This window comes from Anomaloglossus baeobatrachus, chromosome 4 (genome assembly GCF_048569485.1).
Source record: "Anomaloglossus baeobatrachus isolate aAnoBae1 chromosome 4, aAnoBae1.hap1, whole genome shotgun sequence".
NCBI lineage: Eukaryota > Metazoa > Chordata > Amphibia > Anura > Aromobatidae > Anomaloglossus > Anomaloglossus baeobatrachus.
In genome coordinates this window covers 570,959,454-570,981,571 of record NC_134356.1, presented here as the reverse complement: position 1 = coordinate 570,981,571, position 22,118 = coordinate 570,959,454, and the positions used below count along the sequence as shown (strand labels likewise).

The 22,118-nt window shown below is 47.1% G+C and overlaps 1 protein-coding gene across 2 annotated transcripts in view; it reads right to left on the bottom strand.

The window, feature by feature from the left end:
* The window catches only part of IQCH (IQ motif containing H), a 192,608-nt gene that overhangs the window by 91,070 nt on the left and 79,420 nt on the right, over positions 1-22,118 (bottom strand). For both annotated transcript variants that reach the window (XM_075346063.1, XM_075346064.1), the window contains exons 8-9: positions 8,186-8,397; positions 6,960-7,502 (exon numbers count right to left, since the gene is read on the bottom strand). In XM_075346063.1, coding sequence (XP_075202178.1) covers positions 6,960-7,502; positions 8,186-8,397 — 755 coding nt within the window. The remainder of the gene's footprint in view (positions 1-6,959; positions 7,503-8,185; positions 8,398-22,118) is intronic.

The window sequence follows — 22,118 nt, the reverse complement described above, 5'->3', positions numbered from 1 at the left end:
TAAACCTGGAATAAAGCCAAAGAGGGGACTGAAATGTACATCAGATGTCAGTTTCTGATGATGTTGCTGTAGGGCACTCTTGTGTTGTAGAGGGAGCGCCAATTTATACTCATTTTAGACGTGTTTTGTCACATTAATTTATTTTCATATTTGTGTATTTATTAATTGCCTGGATGATATGGGAGTGGATAATTAAGCACATGCTGCAGTTTAGAGGATACAGAGCGATGAGTGCGACAAATGAACCCGTACAAATTTCAATATTTAGTGATTGGATTATCACTGGTTACACAGCCTGCAAATGTCACCAGTAACATCTTCATTAACACTACAATTAATAGGCAATTTGTATTTTTCTTGATTCATTTCAATACTAAACAACTACAGAGCTGCTGGACAATCCCAAAGGTTAACAAACTCGAAACCTGAATATTTAAGAAAGTAAAAGTGAGGTTTTGTCTCTTAGGAAAATATTTATGTGTGCAGAATTATTGGACAACTATTATTGTGCAGAACAATTATGCAATTAAAAAAAAATACTAATTTTTCAGTCTCTTTTTTTTTATTTCATCTGTGAACATAATTACTGAAAAATGTACCCAAAAACATTTGAATTTAAAAAAAATAGATGTACAAAAATACATATATATTATTATTATTTTTTTTTTTAAATATCACATTTATTTTTGCACATTTTTGATTTTTAGGTTCTCTCTCTCTCTATCTATCTATATATCTATAAATAGCTCAATCAGTGACCAATTTAGCCTCCCTACTTTTTAATAAATGTCATAAGCCTTCCATCTATGGGGTATGGAGTCTGTCAGTTTCTTAATCTGCGTATAAGGCTACATTCACATGACTGTTCCGTTTTTGCGGATCGCAAAAAAAGGTCCGTTTTTTTCACGGATGCATCCGTGTGTCATCCGTGTACCTTCCGGGGTTTTTTTGCGGACCGCAAAAAATGGAAGCAGCTACAAAGATAAATAGATGGGTAGATAAAGAGATGGATATATAGATATAGAGACAGAGAGATAGAGGGATTGAAGGATGAATGAATGAATGAATGAATGAATGAATGAATGAATGGATAGATAGATAGATAGATAGATAGATAGATAGATAGATAGATGAGAAAGACATATATAATGTCCCACCTCCCTGCATATTCTAAGCTGGCAACCTTTAGTGACTTTCATGTGGCACTAAAGGGTGCTTAGCCTTGTATTCAGCCAAAAAAACAAACAAAAAAAAACGACGTGGTGCCCCCCCTTATCTTTTGTAGCCAGCTAGGGTAAAGCAGACGGCTGCAGCCTTCAGACCACAGCTGGCAGCTTCACCTTGGCTGGTAATCCAAAACAGAGGGCTCCCCACACTGTTATTTTACATGAAATAAATAATTTAAAACAAAAAATCGTGGGGTCCCCCCCAAATTGGATCACCAGCCAAGGTAAAGCGGACAGCTGTGGTCTGGTATTCTCAGACTAGGGAGGTCCACCGTTATTGGACACTCCCCAGCCTAAAAATAGCAGGCCAAAGCCCCCCCAGAATTGGCGCATCCATTAGATGTGCCACTCCTGGCGCTTTGCCCCAACTCATCCCGTTGCCCTGGTGCGGTGGCAAACGGGGTAATATATGGGGTTGATGCCAGATGTGTAATGTCACCTGGCATCAAGCCCTGGGGTTAGTGATTAGCGTCTATCAGATACCCGACATTACTAACCCAGTCAGTAGTAAAAAAAAAATAGACGACAAAAAAAGTTTTATTTGAAAAAACACTCTCCAAAACATTCCCTCTTTCACCAATTTATTGAAAAGAACAATCAAATCCGGGTCCGGCGTAATGCAATAAGGGGGTCCCACGACGATCCACACCATAGTCACTGTCCCAGTCAGTGAAGAACAGAATGTTCCCCATTAGCTGGGAGAGCAGTGCAGTGACCTAAGCTAACATCATTAGGTAAGCCCAGGTCACTGCAGGGGATGACGAGCGCTGCTGTCAGGAGGTTAGATGAGATCATTACCTGCTGTGACGATGTCCTGCTCTCCTGACGTCAGCGCTGTCACGCACTTCTATGTCCGCTGCGTTCTCAGCAGTATCGCGGGAGCCCGTGACGTCACTGCTAGTGACAGTCTCGGGCCGCCCGCGAGATGTGATGTGAGAATGCGGCGGGCATAGAAGGCAGTGACAGCGCTGACGTCAGGAGAGCAGGAGATCGTGACAGCAGGTAATGATCTCATCTAACCTTCTGACAGCAGTGCTCATCATCCCCGCGGCTGCCCGCACTGCAGTGTGAGAAGCTGCTGATACTTCAGTGCGGGCAGCCACTGACACACTGCAGTGCAGGCAGCTGCGGGGCTGGCAGGGAGCGGGACACAGACTGCACAGGCACCCGACTGAGGTCACACGGAAGTGCTTCCATGCGGCTTCCGGGGATTTTGCGGGCCCATTGACTTGTATTGAGTCACTGACCGTTATTACGGAACAGAATAGGACATGTTCCATAATAACGGGACGGACATACGGCATCCAATGTATTTTTTTGTAGGATCGGATGCACAAGGAAGTGTTACCATGTACCATCCGATCCTACACAAAAGACATTGAAAAGATGGTCCTGTTCGTGGGTCCGCAAAAAAACAGGAACTGACCAGGACAAACGGAACGGTCATGTGAATGAGCCCTAATACTGTGGAACAGAGAAGCGCAATAGAGTCTTACCTGGTATAGAAATTAATGGACAAAACTTTAGGCGCACTCACCTATTCAGGTGATTGTTTTGTCTTGTTTGTCTACTAGCCATTGCTTCCACCTGGCCAGAATCCTACTCCACACTGATGAGGGGCAATACCCCGAAACAGCTGTCTGTGGATGGATACCTGACCTTGGTGTTTCCCTTGTCATATCTTTAAACTTGTCAAAGAGTTGGATATTGACTAAAAGGGCAATTTAATATGGTGGTTATGGTGGTTTCCTATAAAGAGCCACTCCTTGGCTAGGTCCTTCCCGGAGGGATATCTGGCTGGTTTCTGTGTCGAGACTCCTAACAGAGGCTTCATGGATTTTTTTTGATTTGCTATTCAGGTTGTGACAGTCACAACTCCTATATGCACGTGCCATGATGGTATCAGCCGCAGCCCTGAAGTATATAGATGTAGATTCGATAGGAGAGGAAATCGGGTATATGCCATGCTAACACCACAGAATCCGAAATTAATATAATTACTTTATTGTTTGTATAGGTCGATGCGTTTCAGAGACAGTTACTGTTCCTTTGATGTCCTGATGAAGGAGACGGATGTGTCAGAAATGCGTTGACCTGTACAAACAATAAAGGAATTATATTAATTTCGGATTCCATGGTGATAGGAGAGGAAATTGGGTATATGCCGCGCTATCGAATCCCAGTTTCTTAATCTGTTGAAGAAGATTAACTCTTTGGGCACAAACCTCCAGACACTGATCAGACTGTTGTACCTCACCGTACATCTCCATTTAAGAAGGGCCCACAAGTTCTCAATAATGTTTAGGTCAGATGAGGAAAGGGGCCATGTAATTATTTTTTCATCTTAGCGGCAGCCAAGGAATGGAGACTTCACTGCATGTGATGGACCATTGTTCTACATAAAAATTATGGATTTGGGATTTCTTGAAAGATGTTGACTTTTTTCTGTACCACTGCTTGAAGAACGTATCTTCTAAAAGTTGTCATTAGGTTTGGGAGTTGATTTTGAGTCCATCATCAACCGGAAAAGGAACTCTCACCTTTAGTAATACCAGCCCATAGCAGCCCCACCTCAAACTTGCTGGCATTTGAGTTGAAGTGAACGTTACTGATCCAGCCATACCACATCCATCTGGTTCATTAAGAGTCGCTTTCATTGCATCAGTCCATAAAATCAGATATTTCAGATATTTTTTGGTCCAGTGTTGATGTTTCCACTTCTGTGTCTTGCTCAGTGGTGATCGGTTTCAGCCTTCCTTACCACGGCCATGTCTCTGAGCACTGATCTTCTTGTACTTCTGTGTCTTGCTCAGTGGTGGGCGGTTTCAGCCTTCCTTACCACGGCCATGTCTCTGAGCACTGATCTTCTTGTACTTCTGTGTCTTGCTCAGTGGTGGGTGGTTTCAGCCGCCTTACCTCGGCCATGTCTCTGAACACTGATCTCCTTGTACTTCTGGGCCCTCCAGGAAGGTTGCAGTTCTGGAATATGGCAGCACTGGAGAATACTGGGCTCCTGATTGCTTCACATTTGATTCTTCTCAAATCTTTGCCAGTTAAAGGGAACCTGTCACCAGATGAGCTGTGGCAACCACCACTGGGCTCTTATATACAGTATTCTAACATGCTGTATATAGGAGCCCAGGCCGCTGTGTAGAACATAAAAAATCACTTTATAATACTCAAGGGCGGTGCGGTGCAGACTGGTCAGATGGGTGTCTCCGTTCTCCTGTACCGGCGCCTCCTCTTTCGGCCAGCATTGTACTCCTTTTTCTGAAGTCTGGGTGCATAACGCGTCCTACGTCATGCACACTAGCCGGCATTGAGGTCTTGCACAGGTGCACTATAATACTTTGATCTTCCCTGCTCAGGTCAAATCAAAGTGCGCTTGTACAGGACCTCAATGTCGGCAAGTGTGGATGACGTAGGACGCGTCATGCACCCTGGCTACAGAAGAAGGAGGACAAAGATGGCGGAAAGAGGGGGTGCCGGTACCGGAGAACGGAGACACCCATCTGACCAGTGCACACTGCAACACCCCTCATGTGAGTATTATAAAGTGATTATCACATTCTACACAGCGGCCTGGGCTCTTATATACAGCATGTTTGAATGCTGTATATAAGAGCCCACTGGTGGTGGCCGCAGCTTATAGGGCCCAAATCTGGTGACAGGATCCCTTTAATGTGTGTCTTCTTTTCTTCAACACGCTATTTTGCGACCCTGTTGACTATTTGTAACAAAAGTTTGGATGATTCTGTGATCACACAACAATATCTCAGCAATTGTAAGAGTGCTGCACCTTCTATAAGACATTTAATTATTTTTGACTTTTCAGTGTAAATTAAATCTCTTTCTTGGCCCATTTTCCTGAGGGAAACAAGGTTCCTAATAATTGTGCACACCTTGATAAAGGGTGTTATATCCTTAGGCCTCACCCTCCTCATTACACATATACACATCAGCTGATCTGCTTCATCCAATAAGCTTTCAGGTTTATACAGCTTGGATGTGAAAAATCTGCATAAAAACGATGCTTTATCCAAAATACTCGCCCAATAATTCTGCACACAGTTTTCTTATTCTAGTGCAAATTCAGAGCTATAGGGGCCCAAGTCAATGGGAAAGGTAGGGATCTACAGCATGCAAACAATTCTGCAATATCGTTCATTAAAAAAACAGAGGCCATGACGAAGTAAACAGAGACTTTTTTGCTTAGATTTTTCTCTCCAGTTCAGCTTTTCTTATTGCAGAGCACTGCCACTAACTAACGTTTGCCTAACTGGAAACCATCAGCAAGCTGCAGTTAACGGATTTGTTATATTATATGTCTCTATTTAGTACATTGAGCACATAATAGTGTAATGCTGGAAAAGGGCTGAGGATTTAGGCTGCATTTAATACACATTACAGCCGTGATCGTTTTTTTCTTCCCATGGTTTTGGTAAAACCACAACAATTCTAGGGTATGTGCCAACGCAGCAGATTTTCTGCACACAAAAGTGCATGTTTGAGCAGGAAAAAACGCAGCAGAAAAAAAAGAGCACGTTTTTTATCGCGTTGTCGCAGATTTTTTTTACGCATTTTTTTCCTGAGTTTTTACGTCATGGCAATCACGGGGGGGGGGGGGGGGGGTGTGTTTCCTGTACAGTAGCCACGCATTCTCCACCGGGTCTCTGGCTGATGTTAAAATGGAGACCAGGCTCTCACTGCTGAGAGCGGTGCACACGCTGTTCCCGGCAGTTTTATCCCCTAAATGCTATGATCAACCGTGATTGCAGAATTCAGGAGGCGGGAAGAGGATCGCTCACCTCTCCCTGGTGACCAGTCCTGTAATACAATCACAGGGAGCTGCCATGGCAACCCTGGGTTGTCACCATGACAGCCCCGGGTTACTGAGCTACAGATCGTCTCATAGACCATGCCGGATGCATGGTGTGTGAGGCAAAGTGTCAGTGCTTCGAGTGCAGCACTGACATGATCTAATCTACTGCAGTGATTAAGCACAATCTCTTTAGTGGATTATATCAGACGCAGGAAAAAACACTGTATGAATTGACATGCTGCAGATTTTGTCTGCACCAAAATCTGCAGCATGTGCACAGCAAGTCAGGATTCTCATAGACTTTGCTGGGATGCAGTATTGATAAAAAAGATGCAAAAAAAATGCATTAAAAATGTAGCAAAAATGCAGCGTGGGCATAAAGCCTTGCGCAAAAATATTTGGACTACCCTGGTCCTGTGTCCACTTTAGTACTCCATGGCCAGCGGCCCAGGGCAGAACAAACGTCATGGTACAGCACTTTATTGCTAGCTATCTGAGCACTTCTTGCGCTTACTGGACCTCTGGTGACACAGATCAGGACCATTGTAGTGGCCTTCAAATCGCCAGAGGTGGCCAGGATGCCAACATTCGACTACTGGCCGAGGAAGTTCATACTGCCCTGATTTGGCTGCAATGGAGTACTAAAGTGGATGCAAGACTAGGGTAATGATAATATTTTTTGGTAATATGTAATTAACACCTTAAAGTATGGTCCTATGCATGAAGCTTTGCAGCCATACAGTTTTCCAAGTGACTTGAAAGTTGATACATGTGTTATTTAGACAATGCAGAACGTATATATCTCCCCCTATGGCAGCCCCCATAAAGATAAATGACTACAATAACCCTTATATGTGAAGTACAGCAAACAGACAGTAATGGAAGTAAATTAAGAATCTGCAGTTGCTCACCTTCCCTCGGGATCGGAAGTTCTGTAAATGATGTTCCCTGGACTCCTTTAGCATTTTCTTTACCCGGGTTCGTTGTACATACAGAAGCCAAGCAATGGCAATCACGCCAGCAGCCCACCTCTGCCGTCGATAAGCTAGGTATGCCGCTCTCTCTCTGTAGCCTCGCCATGTGGCCTGGATTTTCCGAGCTGCCGCCTCCTTCCCATCTCTTCCTTTATAACGCTGTCCAGGGCGGCTCAAGAAACTCTGAACCCAGGCTCTGTTTTCTAAGACAGACAGGAGCTGGGCTACCGATGGCGTCCTGCCCAGCTCTTGATCAAGAGTTGCCGCTTTCATCTTGTCTCCATTTACCACTGCTGTAGGTACAGCATAGCCCTGGAGCAACGTTTGCAAGCTCTCCAAAAAGGGCAGAAAGCTATCCCAACCGAGGCAGTAATGCTGTTTGAAGGCCAAAAAGTCTGACACGTTGGGGTCTATTAGACCATAATGGATAGTGAAGCAGTGACTGGTGTCTGGAGTAACTGGAGCTAATGCCCATGCATCCTGATAAAAGAGAATGGTGTTACAAGACAAGGTGTAGTGAACAAACAACCAAAAAATTAAAAAAAAATCAGTCTTGACACAGTGGGTACAACAGTATTTATCATCTTTGGCTGGAATAAGAGGTGGCAAATGGCATGTCTATGAAAGGCTATGCTCACTTTTCCATTGCACAACACATATCCACCATGTCTGACTGACTCCTATAACTTATAATAGAGTACATCGGGGTTTTGGTGGCCCAATTTTTTTTCAGACGAAAGATCACAGTATGCTGTGCATAAGGGACCAGAGTATCTTTATCTCCTTTCTTTATTTTTTTTATATAGCGCTAACATATTCTGCAGCGCTTTACATACATCAGGAACACTGTCCCCATTGGGGCTCACAATCTAGAGTCCCTATCTGTATGGCTTTGGAGTGTGGGAGGAAACTCACACAAACACAGGGAGAACATACAAGCTCCTTGCAGATGTTGTCCTTGGTGGGATTCGAACCCAGGACCCCAGCGCTGCAAGACTACAGTGCTAACCACTGAGCCAACATGCCGCCCAATAGTTGAACCATTTTTTGAAACAGCCGCCAACATCTAATTCCTGACCTATCTTCTGTCCTTGATCATCTGTACACCATTGTGTTCAATAGTTTGTATTTGGAGAAAAAAATGTAATCTTAGAATCAAATACCTGAGACTCTGGAGATCTGTCGCCCTTTTTCTCCTTCCACATTACATTGGTGGATGTCCTTGTGGTTTTGGCTGACACATTATGAGGTGCTGAAGGGGTCTCTACACCACTTTCTGATATTTGGCTCTCAGACTCCTCATAATGACTGCTGGTGTCCTTCTGGATGTGTTCAGCTCCCAGGGAATGGTTTGCTGGCTTGATAGCATTTCTTGCTGTAAGAGTAAGATGGTCAATACACAAAGCTCAAGAGAACATATAAAAACACCCTGGACATTAGGCATTAGTAATTAAAGGGATTTTCTCTTTTGAATTTTCTGCAAGCCATAAGCTTGAACTAGCTAAAAAATAATAAAATGAGCGTTAAGCCGGGTTTACAAATTAGATAGAGGCTGTCTCTTAAACGATGGTTCGGCTGATCATTTGACCGGCAGCCATCTTGGTCGTCTCTCCCATACACAGGAGCACTCATATGGCCGAACGCTCCTGTGTTCTCTGTGCGAAAGAAATGTCAGGCTGCAGATCACCTCCTGTGGATCAAAAGAACCGTCAGCCCGAAATATGAGATGTCAAGTTTTTAAAGGGAACCTGTCAGGTCCAACATGCACCCAGAGCCACGAGCAGTTCTGGGTGCATACTGCTAATCCCTGCCTAACTGTCCCTGTATACACTAGCATAGATAAAGAGATCTTTATAAAAAGTATTTCTAAAGATCTTTTATGATATGCTAATGAGCAAATGGACTAATGACAAGGGTGTTATTTTCCTCAACTTGTCCACCCTCCCAGCATATAGCACACCCACAGGGGCATGCTAACATGCTATTCAATGCCCATTGCCCAGTGTCATCAGCAGTGACGCCCGTTTTAGGTTCAGTGAGCATGAGCAGAAGTCACCGCACGTCCGGTTATGCACACTATGAAGCCAGGTGTATGCCTCCCTGCTTCAGAGAGATCTATTGCGCATGACCAGCACTGCGCATTGACCCTAAACCCGGCGTCTGAGGCAGTGACAATGGACACAGGTACGCACGTCACTGCAGATGAATAGCATGTTAGCATGTCCCTGTGGGCATCCTAACATGCGAAGAGGGCAGACTAGTTGGAGGAAAAAACGCCTGTGCGACTAGTCCCTGGCCTCATTAGTGTATCATATAGGATCTTTAGAAATACTTTTTCTAAAGATATCTTTATGTATGCTACCGTAGGCTGGGGCAGTTAGGCAGGGATTAGCAATATGCAGCCAGACCTGTTTGTGGTTCAGGGTGCAGTCCCAGACAATGAATTGTCCAAGGCCCACATACACATTATGCTGTTGGTGTTGGCTGAGCCTGTCAGTTTAAGTGGGTTTGACTGACATTAGTGTCATTTGCTCACCTTTCTCTGCTCCAGTGCTGCATCTCTGCTAGTAAACCTGGTGATTGTTTATAAGCTACAGTGTGTTATTTTTATTATTTTTTTTGCTAGTACAATCCTATGGGTTGAGGAAACTTAAAACCGCAAAACCCCTTTTAAACTCTGATCTCAGAATAGAAGTCTGCAGTCACCCTAAAGGCCACTTTACACACTGCGATATAGGTACCGATATCGCCAGTGTGCGTACCCGCCCCATCAGTTGTGCGACACGGGCAAATCACTGCCCGTGTTGCACAACATCGCCCGGACCCGTCACACGGACTTACCTTCCCTGCGACGTTGCTGTGACCGGCGAACCGCCTCCTTTCTAAGGGGGCGGTTCGTTCAGCGTCACAGCGACGTCACAGCTGCATCACTGAACCGCCGCCCAATAGAAGTGGAGGGGCAGAGATGAGCGGCCGGAACATGCCGCCCACCTCCTTCCTTCCGCATTGTGGCCGGGACGCAGGTAAGGTGAGGTTCCTCGTTCCTGCGGTGTCACACGGAGCGATGTGTGCTGCCGCAGGAACGAGGAACAACTTCGTTATTCCTGCAGTGACGATATTTGAGAACGGACCCCCATATCACAGATGAGCGATTTTGAACGCTTTTGTGACGATGCAAAATCGCTCATAGGTGTCACACGCAACGGCATCGCTAAAGCGAGCGGATGTGCGTCACAAATTCCGTGACCCCAACGAGTTCACTTGAGCGATGTTGTAGCGTGTAAAGCCCGCTTAACAGTGTGCAATATGCATAATGTCATGATTTCCCTGTATTTCCCATGCGGATGGGTGGTCACATGGCTGCATGTATATGATTTGCACACTTGCAGTCACATGCCAACTAGTCTCCTCCGGGTTCTCTGAATTCTCCTCTATTGACAGATTTTGGGTGAGTCAAGTTGACATGTGACTGCAATGATCAAAATTGCATACATATACACATGCAACCAATCACCCACATAGGGAATACAGTGGAATTAATTCTGAGACCAGATACCTTTAATATATGCAGAAAAAGAAATTATCAACTGTTAAATTACATTCATAAATACCATCACTAGTTTCGGCTGGTTTCGGCAACTGGACAGGGCTCCCTTTAAATATAGTCCTCTGAGGACTAATCACTGAGAAGGACCCGAGATGAGCTGAAAAACAACGCTACTCCTAGTTGTCTGTGAAGCATGAGAGAGAACTGTGCAGCTAAAGAATCAGCAGCCCAGTTCTCTCTCTTCTGCTAATTACAGGTCTACATGACGGTATTATTTGGATATGTAATGGCAATATTGGGGGTATAATTGGCTATTTGGAAGAATATGGTAGTGATATTATTTGAATACTCCGTTGAAGCATTATTTACGAGGGTATTGTTTGGTGGTATTATTGTATAAATGCAGCTTTTAATAATAATGCAAAAATTTGTGTAGAAATAGAGTGAAGTGGAAATCCGCTTTGCTTCTCACATACAGGACTCCATTTAAAAAAAAAACTGCAGAGAGTACATGTAATTTGCTAAATATATAGCAATAATAAATAAATGTTCTGATCACAGCATTATTGAATGTCAGTGGCTATGTCATGAGATGGTGTCACTTTGGAGGCAGATGATGTCGTTGCCTATTCCTACATTCTTTCAGGGATTAGACTGTTGGATTTTGCGTAATTAGATCATATATAAACCTATAATTAGGAGGCCGTGGTCATTCCGGACAATACTATCGGAGTCTATGGTGATAGAATAATAAAATCTGTTGAATTGGTCGAAATGGGTATTGGTCATGTTGTTTATTTTTCTCTAGAGATGGCCTTGATTACTGTACTAGAGTGTGTAATTGGTAATATAAAGATCATTTCTAATGAAGTAATACAATTCTGTGGTTTAAAATAAAGAGAATTTTGTTTACTTACCGTAAATTCTTTTTCTTATAGTTCCGACATGGGAGACCCAAACCATGGGTGTATAGCTTCTGCCTCCGGAGGACACACAAAGTACTACACTCAAATGTGTAGCTCCTCCCTCCGGGCTATATACACCCCCTGGATGACAATCTACCCAGTTCAGTGCAAAAGCTGAAGGAGGACATCCACCCATAAGTAGAGATAGAGTAAACTCGGAATAACCGTAACTCTGACTACTAACAACAGCCGGTGAAACACACGGAACAAAAAAGCTGCCAACAGGCAACAGGGAGGGTGCTGGGTCTCCCATGTCGGAACTATAAGAAAAAGAATTTACGGTAAGTAAACAAAATTCTCTTTTTCTTTATCGTTCCTTATGGGAGACCCAAACCATGGGACGTTCCAAAGCAGTCCATGGGTGGGAATAAACCAACTGAGAAGTAGGCAAAACCTAACTTCACAAATGGGCGACAGCCGCCTGAAGAATGCGTCTGCCCAAGCTCGCATCTGCCGAAGCATGAGCATGCACTTGGTAGTGCTTCGAAAAAGTGTGCAGACTGGACCACGTGGCAGCCTGACAAACCTGCTGAGCCGTAGCCTGGTGCCTGAAAGCCCAGGAGGCACCGACAGCTCTGGTCGAGTGCGCCTTAATCCATGGCGGGGGAGGCACCTGAGAACACTGGTAGGCATCGGTGATAGCCGACCTGATCCAACGAGCTAGGGTCGGTTTAGAAGCAGCGAGACCCTTGCGCTGACCAGTGGTTAGCACAAAAAGTGAGGTGCACCGCCTAAAAACGGCGGTGCGTGACACATAGATTCGGAGCGCCCGCACCAAATCCAAGGTATGCAACGCCTTTTCAAAGTGATGCACAGGGGCCGGACAAAGAGAAGGCAATGAAATGTCCTGGTTAAGGTGGAAAGGAGACACCACCTTAGGGAGAAAGTCCGGAGACGGACGAAGAACCACCTTGTCTTGGTGAAACACCAAAAAGGGGGATTCCGAAGAGAGCGCAGCCAAATCAGAGACTCTCCTGAGAGAAGTAATGGCTACTAGAAAAACAACTTTCTGTGAAAGTCGAAACAAGGGAACCTCCCTGAGGGGCTCAAAGGGGGGTTTCTGTAAGGCCGTGAGGACCAGATTAAGGTCCCAGGGATCCAAGGGCCGCCGGTAAGGAGGAATGATGTGAGATGTGCCCTGCATGAAAGTGCGCACCTGAGCCAGTTGGGCGATACGCCGCTGGAACAATACCGACAGAGCCGACACCTGTCCCTTGAGGGAATTGAGGGACAGTCCTAGCTGTAGACCGGACTGTAGAAAAGACAGGATGGTCGGCAGGGAGAACGGCCAAGGAGCATGGTCGGAAGAGCGACACCAGGAAAGGAAAATCCTCCAAGTCCTGTGGTAAATCTTGGCCGAGGAAGACTTCCGAGCCTGAGTCATGGTGGAGATGACCTCAGATGGAATGCCTGAAGCCGTTAGGATCCAGGACTCAAGAGCCACGCCGTCAATCTGAGAGCCGCAGAATTCTGGCGGAAGAACGGACCTTGAGAGAGAAGGTCTGGGCGGTCCGGGAGATGCCACGGCACCTCTACGGACACACGGAGCAGGTCTGGGTACCAAGCTCGCCTGGGCCAGTCCGGAGCAATGAGTATGACTCGACGGCCCTCCATTCTGATCTTGCGCAGAACCCTGGGCAAGAGCGCTAGAGGGGGAAACACATAGGCCAGACGGAACTGAGACCAATCTTGAACCAGTGCGTCTGCTGCGAAGGCTTGAGGATCGTGGGAGCGAGCCACGTAAACCGGAACCTTGTTGTTGTGCCGTGATGCCATTAGGTCCACTTCCGGAGAGCCCCACTTGCGGCAGATTGATCTGAACACTGACGGGTGCAGGGCCCACTCGCCGCTGTCCACGGTTTGACGGCTGAGGTAATCGGCCTCCCAGTTTTCCACGCCTGGGATGTGGACTGCAGACATGGTGGACTTGGAGTCCTCCGTCCACTGGAGGATTCGTTGAACCTCCAACATCGCTAGACGGATGCGAGTCCCGCCCTGGTGATTGATGTAGGCAACCGCTGTCGCGTTGTCCGACTGAACTCGAATGTGCTTGCCCGCCAACAGGTGGTGAAAGGCTAGGAGAGCTAGAAACACAGCTCTGATCTCCAGCACATTGATCGAGAGGGCTGATTCGGACAGAGTCCAAGTGCCCTGTGCTCGGTGATGGAGAAATACTGCTCCCCAACCGGAGAGGCTGGCATCCGTGGTGAGGATCACCCAGGACGGAGTCAGGAAGGAGCGTCCCTGAGACAGAGAGAGGGGCCGAAGCCACCACTGAAGGGAGCTCCTGGTCTGTGACGACAGAGCCACCTGCCTGTGCAAGGAAGAGATCCGCTTGTCCCAACAGCGGAGAATGTCCAGCTGCAGGGGACGCAGATGGAACTGAGCAAAGGGAACCGCTTCCATGGACGCCACCATCTGACCCAGCACCTGCATGAGGTGTCTGATGGAATGACGGCGGTGCCTCAGCAGAGAGCGCACCGCCAGACGAAGGGACTGCTGTTTGACTAAGGGCAACTTGACAAGTGCCGGCAGAGTCTCGAATTGCATCCCTAGGTACAAAAGCACCTGGGTCGGGATCAGAGTGGACTTGGGCAGGTTGACAAGCCACCCGAACTGAACTAGCGTGGCGAGAGTGAGAGAGACACTCCGCTGGCAGTCTGCACTGGATGAGGCCTTGACTAGAAGGTCGTCCAGGTAAGGAATCACTGCCAACCCCTGGAGGTGCAGGACGGCAACCACTGCTGCCATGACCTTGGTGAATACTTGAGGGGCCGTGGCTAAGCCGAAGGGGAGAGCCACGAATTGGAAATGTTCCTCTCCGATCGCAAAGCGTAGCCAACGCTGGTGTGAAACCGCAATAGGCACATGCAGATAGGCATCCCTGATGTCGATGGATGCCAGAAAATCTCCTTGGGTCATTGAGGCAATGACCGATCTCAGAGATTCCATGCGAAAGTGCCGCACCTGAACATGCTTGTTGAGAAGCTTGAGATCCAGGATGGGTCGGAAGGAACCGTCCTTTTTGGGGACTAGAAAGAGGTTTGAGTAGAAACCGCTGAACCGTTCCCGGGCGGGAACCGGAACAATTACACCGTTGGCCTGCAGGGATGCCACGGCCTGAGAGAAGGCGGCGGCTTTGGAGCAGGGGGGGGTGGACAGAAAAAATCTGTTTGGCGGGCTGGAAGAAAATTCTATCCTGTAGCCGTGGGAGATGATATCCCGCACCCACTGATCGGAGACGTGTTGCAACCACACGTCGCCAAAGTGGGAGAGCCTGCCACCGACCAAGGACGTTGCTGGCGCGGCCAGACAGTCAAGAGGAGGCTGCCTTAGTGGCAGCGGCTCCTCCGGTCTTTTGAGGACGCGGCTTTGCGCGCCAGTTGGATTTACGATCCTTGGCTGCGGTAGTGGACGAGGCCGAGGGCTTAGAGGACGACCAGTTAGAGGAACGAAAGGAACGAAACCTCGATTGGTTCCTGCCCTGGACAGGTTTCTTGGGTTTAGCTTGTGGCAGGGAAGTACTCTTCCCGCCAGTAGCTTCCTTAATTATGTCATCCAGCTGTTCCCCAAACAGCCGGGACCCAGCAAAAGGGAGACTCGCAAGGTACTTCTTAGAGGAAGCGTCTGCTTTCCACTCTCGAAGCCACAAGATCCTGCGGATCGCGAGGGAGTTAGCGGAGGCCACCGCAGTGCGGTGAGAAGCCTCCAGGATGGCAGACATGGCGTAGGATGCAAAAGCCGAAGCTTGAGAAGTTAAGGCATCCATCTCAGGAATAGAGTCCCTGGAGAGGGAATGAATCTCCGCCAGAGAGGCAGAGACTGCCTTAAGAGCCCACACTGCCGCAAAAGACGGGGAGACGAGGCTCCTGCCGCCTCATATACAGACTTGGCCAGAAGGTCAACCTGGCGGTCAGTGGGATCCTTAAGAGAAGTGCCATCAGCCACAGCTACGACTGTGCGGGCTGAGATTCTGGACACCGGAGGGTCTACCTTTGGGGACTGGGCCCAGTCCTTAACCACCTCCGGTGGAAAAGGAAAACGGTCATCTGAACTACGCTTCGGAAAACGTTTGTCAGGACAGGCCCTGGGCTTGTTAACAGTGGTCTGAAAGCTGAAGTGGTTAAAAAACATACTCCTAGGTTTCTTAGGAGAGGTAAACTGGTGTACCTCTACCAGAGAGGGTTGTTCCTCTGACTCTTGTGGGTTGAGGTTCAGTACGGAGTTAATGGACGCAATCAAGTCACTAACATCCGCATCACCCTCAATGGGGTACATAGAGGCAGCGTCTGAGCCCACAGTAAACGAATCTTCCTCGCCCTGCACCTCGGCCTGTGAATCAGAGCCGTGGGACGAGGAAGGAGAAGGTTCCCTGCGTCTCCGTTTAGGGGGACGGGGTCCTAGGACATGCTCTGAGGGCTCTGCAGAGCTAGGAGCCGCAGAGACACCCTGAGAGGGGGGCTGATGCATGGACAGCAGTGTCCGGGACAGCTGCCCCATGGAGTCGGCAAAAGACTGGGAAATAGCTTGTGAAAAGGAAGCTACCCAAGCCGGGGGTTCAGCCACCTGGGCCGGAGCAGCCAGAGGGACCCCTGAGGCGGCTCCAGGCTGAGACACAAACATGTTAGCACAGGCATCACAATGTGGGTATGTGCTAGGCTCTGGCAGAATGAGCTTACACGCAGTGCATATAGCGTACATGTTTGCAGCCTTGCTCCTAGTGACAGACATGCTGCTGAGGTGGAAGCTCTGCAGCCAGAATACACTCCTGTAGAATGCCTGAGAGTGTAATAAAAGTGCACAACCAGAGGTTGTGGCTTACCAGCCCGTGCTCTCTGTGTGCCCTCCGGATTCCACCGCTCTCCTATGAAGCGTCAGCCTTCCTAATAGTATGCAGCTGCAGCATCCAGCGCCCTCCAGTGAAAGAACGCTGAGAAAATGGCGCTGGGAGAAAGAGAGGGGGCATGTATAAGCCCACGAGCGGGAAAAACGGAGGGCAGAGAGATACAGGAAGAAATACAGGGGAGGGAACATCTCCCCAGAGAGGAGTGCCCTCCCCTCTGCTGGTCGAGCGGTGGGCGGCGCTGTATGCAAAACATGCAGAGAAGCCAAAACCGAAACTAGGCCCAAACTGAAGCCGGGGCCTAGATTTTAAAATGCGGCCGACGAGCAGGCACCCTCGGCGCGGTTCTCAGGGGAAACCCCCAGAACCGGCCGGAATTTACAGTAACGCTAAAGCACATACTGTCCCCCTAATAAAAGTACCCGGGACCCCTGAAAAACGTCTCAATACTTAGCTTTTTGAGACGCAGGGCCATGTCCCTGAGTGGGGGTTAACGCTCCTTCCAGCAGGGACCAGACAGGGCTGCGGATGGAGACCAGTCTTCTGCAAGCAGAGAGGACCGTGGAGGCTCCCACTTCAAACAGAGCCTCGACAGAGGATGTGAAGGAGCGCGGCATGTGAAGGCTCCAGCCTTATAAAGTCAACCTTAACAGCACCCGACAGAGTGGGGTGTGAAGGGACATGCCGGGAGTCCAGACTTTTCTTCCAAATCTTTAAAATTAAAATAAAAAAATATCAGAGAATGCAAGTGTGTGTACCTCCTGGAACACAAAGCATTGAACAGGGTAGATTGTCATCCAGGGGGTGTATATAGCCCGGAGGGAGGAGCTACACATTTGAGTGTAGTACTTTGTGTGTCCTCCGGAGGCAGAAGCTATACACCCATGGTTTGGGTCTCCCATAAGGAACGATAAAGAAAATTCGGATAGTAATGAAAATCTCTGTGTGTAAGATGTAAAAATAAAAAGCAGTAAAATTTGGGTGGTCAGTTGAAAAATTGAAGGATCAGCACATCTAGCTGGGGGAATCAATTTACTGGTGTCATGTTCTAGACGGCACAGACTATTTTTTGTGAATTTCAGGGACATATTGACACATATTCTCAAAACCCCTTTGATGTGATCTTTTGAAAATAATATTTTCACCACCAAGCTTGTGCCAATTAGCTAGTAAGTGCCATGCCAGAATGATGGCAATCAGTTTCAGGGCAGTGACAGAAGCTATGGAGCGGTGATGAAGTCACTTCTCATCAGGGGGCGCTGTTTCAAGAGGGGGTGTGATCGAAGAAGTGGGGAAGTGACCACACGGCCATCCCCCTGATGACGACCCGTTTCAGAATCCCCAGTGAATACTGGGACTCAAACAGAACATCATAGGAAGAAAAGTAAGAAAACAAATATAGGGATTGACTATATATGGAGAACAATTGGGAATTTTCAAATAAAGCGAATTACAAAAGTGGTTAGGGTTTATAAAGAAAATGTCCTGTATAAATATCTAAGTATTGGACAACCTCTTTAAGAGACCCACTCAGTTTACTTCTATATGAGAAACTCCATGATTTGAAAATTGGAAGAGGATTGAACTTAAAGCCCGCTTTACACACTGCAATATATCTTACGATGTGTCGGCGGGGTCACGTCGTAAGTGACGCACATCCGGCATTGCAAGGTACATTGCAGTGTGTAACAGCTACGTGCGATTGCGATTGAACGGTAAAACGTTCATCGCACGCATGTCGTTCATTCCTCATGAATTGAACATCAGATTGTTCATCGTACCCGGGGTAGCACACATCGCAGTGTGTGACACCCCGGGAACGATGAACAGATCTTACCTGCGTCCCGCGTCTCCCGGCCGGTAATGCGGAAGGAAGGCGGTGGGTGGGATGTTTACGTCCCGCTCAGCTCCGCCCCTCCACTTCTATTGGCCGGCTGCCGCGTGACGTCGCTGTGACGCCAAACGTCCCTCCCACTACAGGAAGTGGACGTTCGCCGCCCACATCGAGGTTTGTATGGACGGGTAAGTACATGTGACGGGGGTTACTCGTATGTGCGGCACATTCAACAAATTGAACGTGCCGCACATACGATGGGGGCGGTTACGATCGCATACGATATCGTATGCTGGATCGTAAGGTGTAAAGCAGGCTTAAGGCCCACACACACATTAGACTGTCAGCTAATCCGCCGCTATCAACTGGTTCAGATGACAGTCTAATTTGTATGAGGGCCAGGAAACATGATCATCATGGAAGATGTCAAATGGGCATGTCTGATTTTGGTCTGGCAACTGCTTTCTTATAGTGAACATAGGAGCACAGTCACACGGATTTTTGCACAAACTTCGCCAACTTTCATGGCGGCATTGAGCGCTGTTCACACTGCAGATTTTGACACTGTACCTGTTGGTTTCTCTGGTGTCTGGGTTCAACACAGGCAGACTCGGACATTGATTTGCTGTGTGCTGATTCATAGCTAGGCTAGCAAGAGTTAATCTCTACTGGTCTACTTGCTCCTTTGGTCACATCTTGTGGGGAGGCCTATTACATCCCCTCCTATTTATGCTGGGTGAATCCTTCCACTCATGCTAGGTATAGTTTATTTTGTGTTGGTCTGTGAGGTGTGGTGTCTCAGACATAACTGAGAAAGTTGTGCTCTTTGCTTGTGTCAGTCATCTCTCTGTTGTAGAGACTAGTGACCGGTTCTGGGCCAGAGTTTCTTTGCATTGAGACTCTACAGATTAAATGTATTCCCTTTCCTTTGGGGAGGAGAGGGTTAATGTCAGTATTTTTTGTCCACAAGCATTCTCATTACCTTCCCAGTTGTTTCCGATTTGGACCACTCCCAGTTCCTATATATACACCCTCTGCTCCCAGTAGAGGGGGCCGGTTATTCTATTTCATTTGGATGCTTGGCCTGGAGGTGGAAGGAGCTGGTGGAGCCCTTGCTGCAATTTGGTGTGTAGGCTGCAGTCTTGGTGCTGACTGCAGCAGTCTTTTGTTGTGTTTCCCCCTCTCTGTCTTTCCTTCCCTTGGTGTTGTATTAGTGCAGCGGTGGGGCTAGCGCCCCTTACCTGCCCACTCACTAGCCAGGGCTATTACAGGGTCTGCTAGTGTCTCAGGTGCAGAACCTGTATAGGGACTAACTAGGAGTGTAGGGTACAGCTGCAAGTGAGTGAAGGAGGTATCCCATTTTCCCCTTCACTAGCACTAGGGCCCACCATTGTTAAAGTGCCCCCAGTGTACCACTTGTGTTGTAGTGTGTCATGCGCCATATTTCCCAGTCAATCACATGATAGGTTGATGTGGTTGTAGAGTTTACCCCTGTTCTGTAGCTTCCTTCCTGCTCTTATTTTTCCTCCTGAACCTCTTATTGTCTTTACCTTTGTCCGTGTGTGCTGTGTGACAGAGTTTTGGTTTTCCCTTGTCTGTCTTTTTCTGTGGTTTTCATCACAATCCTGTCCTGTCCTTCCCTGGGGGGAAGGGGAATCATGTCAGGACTGGTCAGGATAAGGACCTGGAAGGAGACTCAGGCCTCTTTACCTGAAACTTTCCCTGCTATCCCATAGTCATCGTAACAAGCACTTGGCCTAGCGAGCACTCCTGTACATGGGAAAAATGGCGGTAAACAGAAAAATCAAGCAAAGCTCCTCTCAGCTCACAGCCATCAAAGGCAGGTTTTAGAAGAATATCCCAGTTGGTGGACAAGTTTTTCCATCAATTGCAGACAGTTTGCCATAGGCTCAAAAGATTTTTAGAAATACAGTTGCGTTATGTCTATGGAGCTGGCTTCAAGAGGAAAGAAAGGGAAAGGTATTAAGAATAACAAGATCCTAAACCTAATTTTTTAAACTAAAACATTGGTCATAAATATTGTCCATGATCTAGAAGTCTTCATGAACATGAAAGCAGAGCGAGGTGGGAGGGCGAGATTGGCCCCATGTAGATGGGGCAGTGACAGGAGATATTCAAAAGGGTTCTCTGGGGGAGGCGCACAGATTGTCACACCTATACCCAAAACATTTATAAAGACCTTGTATGAGGTGGGAGTGAGACCTGATCTTTGATGTCCAAGATGTAGAAATGATGATGCCAAACTACTTCACAAGATGTAGACTTGTCCAAAATTAGAAAGAGATTGGAAATTATAGTGGACATTGTGTGTGAAGTATATGATCTAGACATTGAGATGATTCCTCTGGTTTGTGTGCTTGGCCATGTGGAAGACGTATGACCAAATGATCTGGGCCAAACAGCAATTGCCAGTTCTATATGGCTAGTAAATTTAATGTGCAGCACTGGAGAAATGAAAAAGCCTTACACTTCAAGAGTTCATTAATAAAATACATTGGCTGTTTAACATAGAAAAAAAAAAGAAGGTATTTGAGACAAGGGGTGCCATCAACAAATGTGAGTTGGTTAGATGCTCCTGGGCTATCTGCTCGAGAATGATGAGGATTAAGCTGATCATACTCTTTGTGATATACTACGAGCCAGTTGAAGTTGTACTCAACCCATTCTGGTACTTATCAGTGATTTCCGGCCACATGGTTGTTTAAGACATATCTCTTGTTGATTGATATTTTTTTTTATCTGTAGCAAAGGAAAATGTTCAAGATATTATAATTAGTGTGCACATTTTTGGTTTGGTAGAAGAAAAGATCAAATTTCTTTTTCGAGGAATACATTTTCTAATCTTTAATATTTTCCTACCGGAACAAGGGGTGTTATGACTAGAGATGAGCAAGCCTGAGGTTCGGTGTCAGGACCAAACATAGACTTTTCCCCAAAAAACAGAGTTTGGATTCTTTACATTTGCAAGCCATTTGCGTGAGCATCGCTGATCTCGAGTACACTCAGTGCTCAGCCCAGAGCGAGCTACTTGTAGTTACTGAACAGCTCGGACAGGTAACAACAGCATGATCGGATGTAGTGTGCACCCCCTCCACTCCCCCCCCCCCCAAAAAAATGGAAAATACACTCAGCACTGACCCCATCAATCAAAACACATGGAGGTGTTACTTTCTTGGCTTGAGACTGACCATTTGGGCTCATTTCCAATTGCATTTTGCACAGACGAATACAATCCAATAAAACATCGGACTGCACTCGCACCAGTGCAAAACTATGGGGCAGTGTCCATCTGCGATTGATTTCTCATGCCATATCAGCATGAGCAATGAATCACACCATGCTGCGTTTGGCATAGAGTCTCGGCTCACCCCCCCCCATACAAGTCTATGGGTGCGTGTGAAACATCACACTGCACTCGCATGTCATCCACTCACACGTACTCAGAGACAGGCAGCGGAGAAGAGGGAGAAAGTGCTCCCTACCTCTTCTCCGCAGTCGGATCACAGTCACATGACCCTCGGCTGACACTTGCAGCAGAGGGTCATTAGCATATGCTCTCGTGTCGGAAGCTATGTGCAGGTGGAACCGAGGCCTTTGCAATAAAATTTACACACAGATCATTAACAGAAAAAGTATGTTTTCAACGTTTTAGGTGGATTACCTGGAGCTGTCAAAGGGGCTGTCCGGTCTAAATCCACAAGTCTGCAGTCACTCCGTGTGTCACTCTATGTGAATGCAGACTTGTGAATCCTCCCATCACACACACTGATGATTCATTTTGCAGTCAGATCCGGGAACGTTGGTCAGGTAGCCACGAGTATGTGATATGCATAATCCTGGCCAGAATTAGACTGATGGGTACAGCCTCACGCAATGCAAGTATATT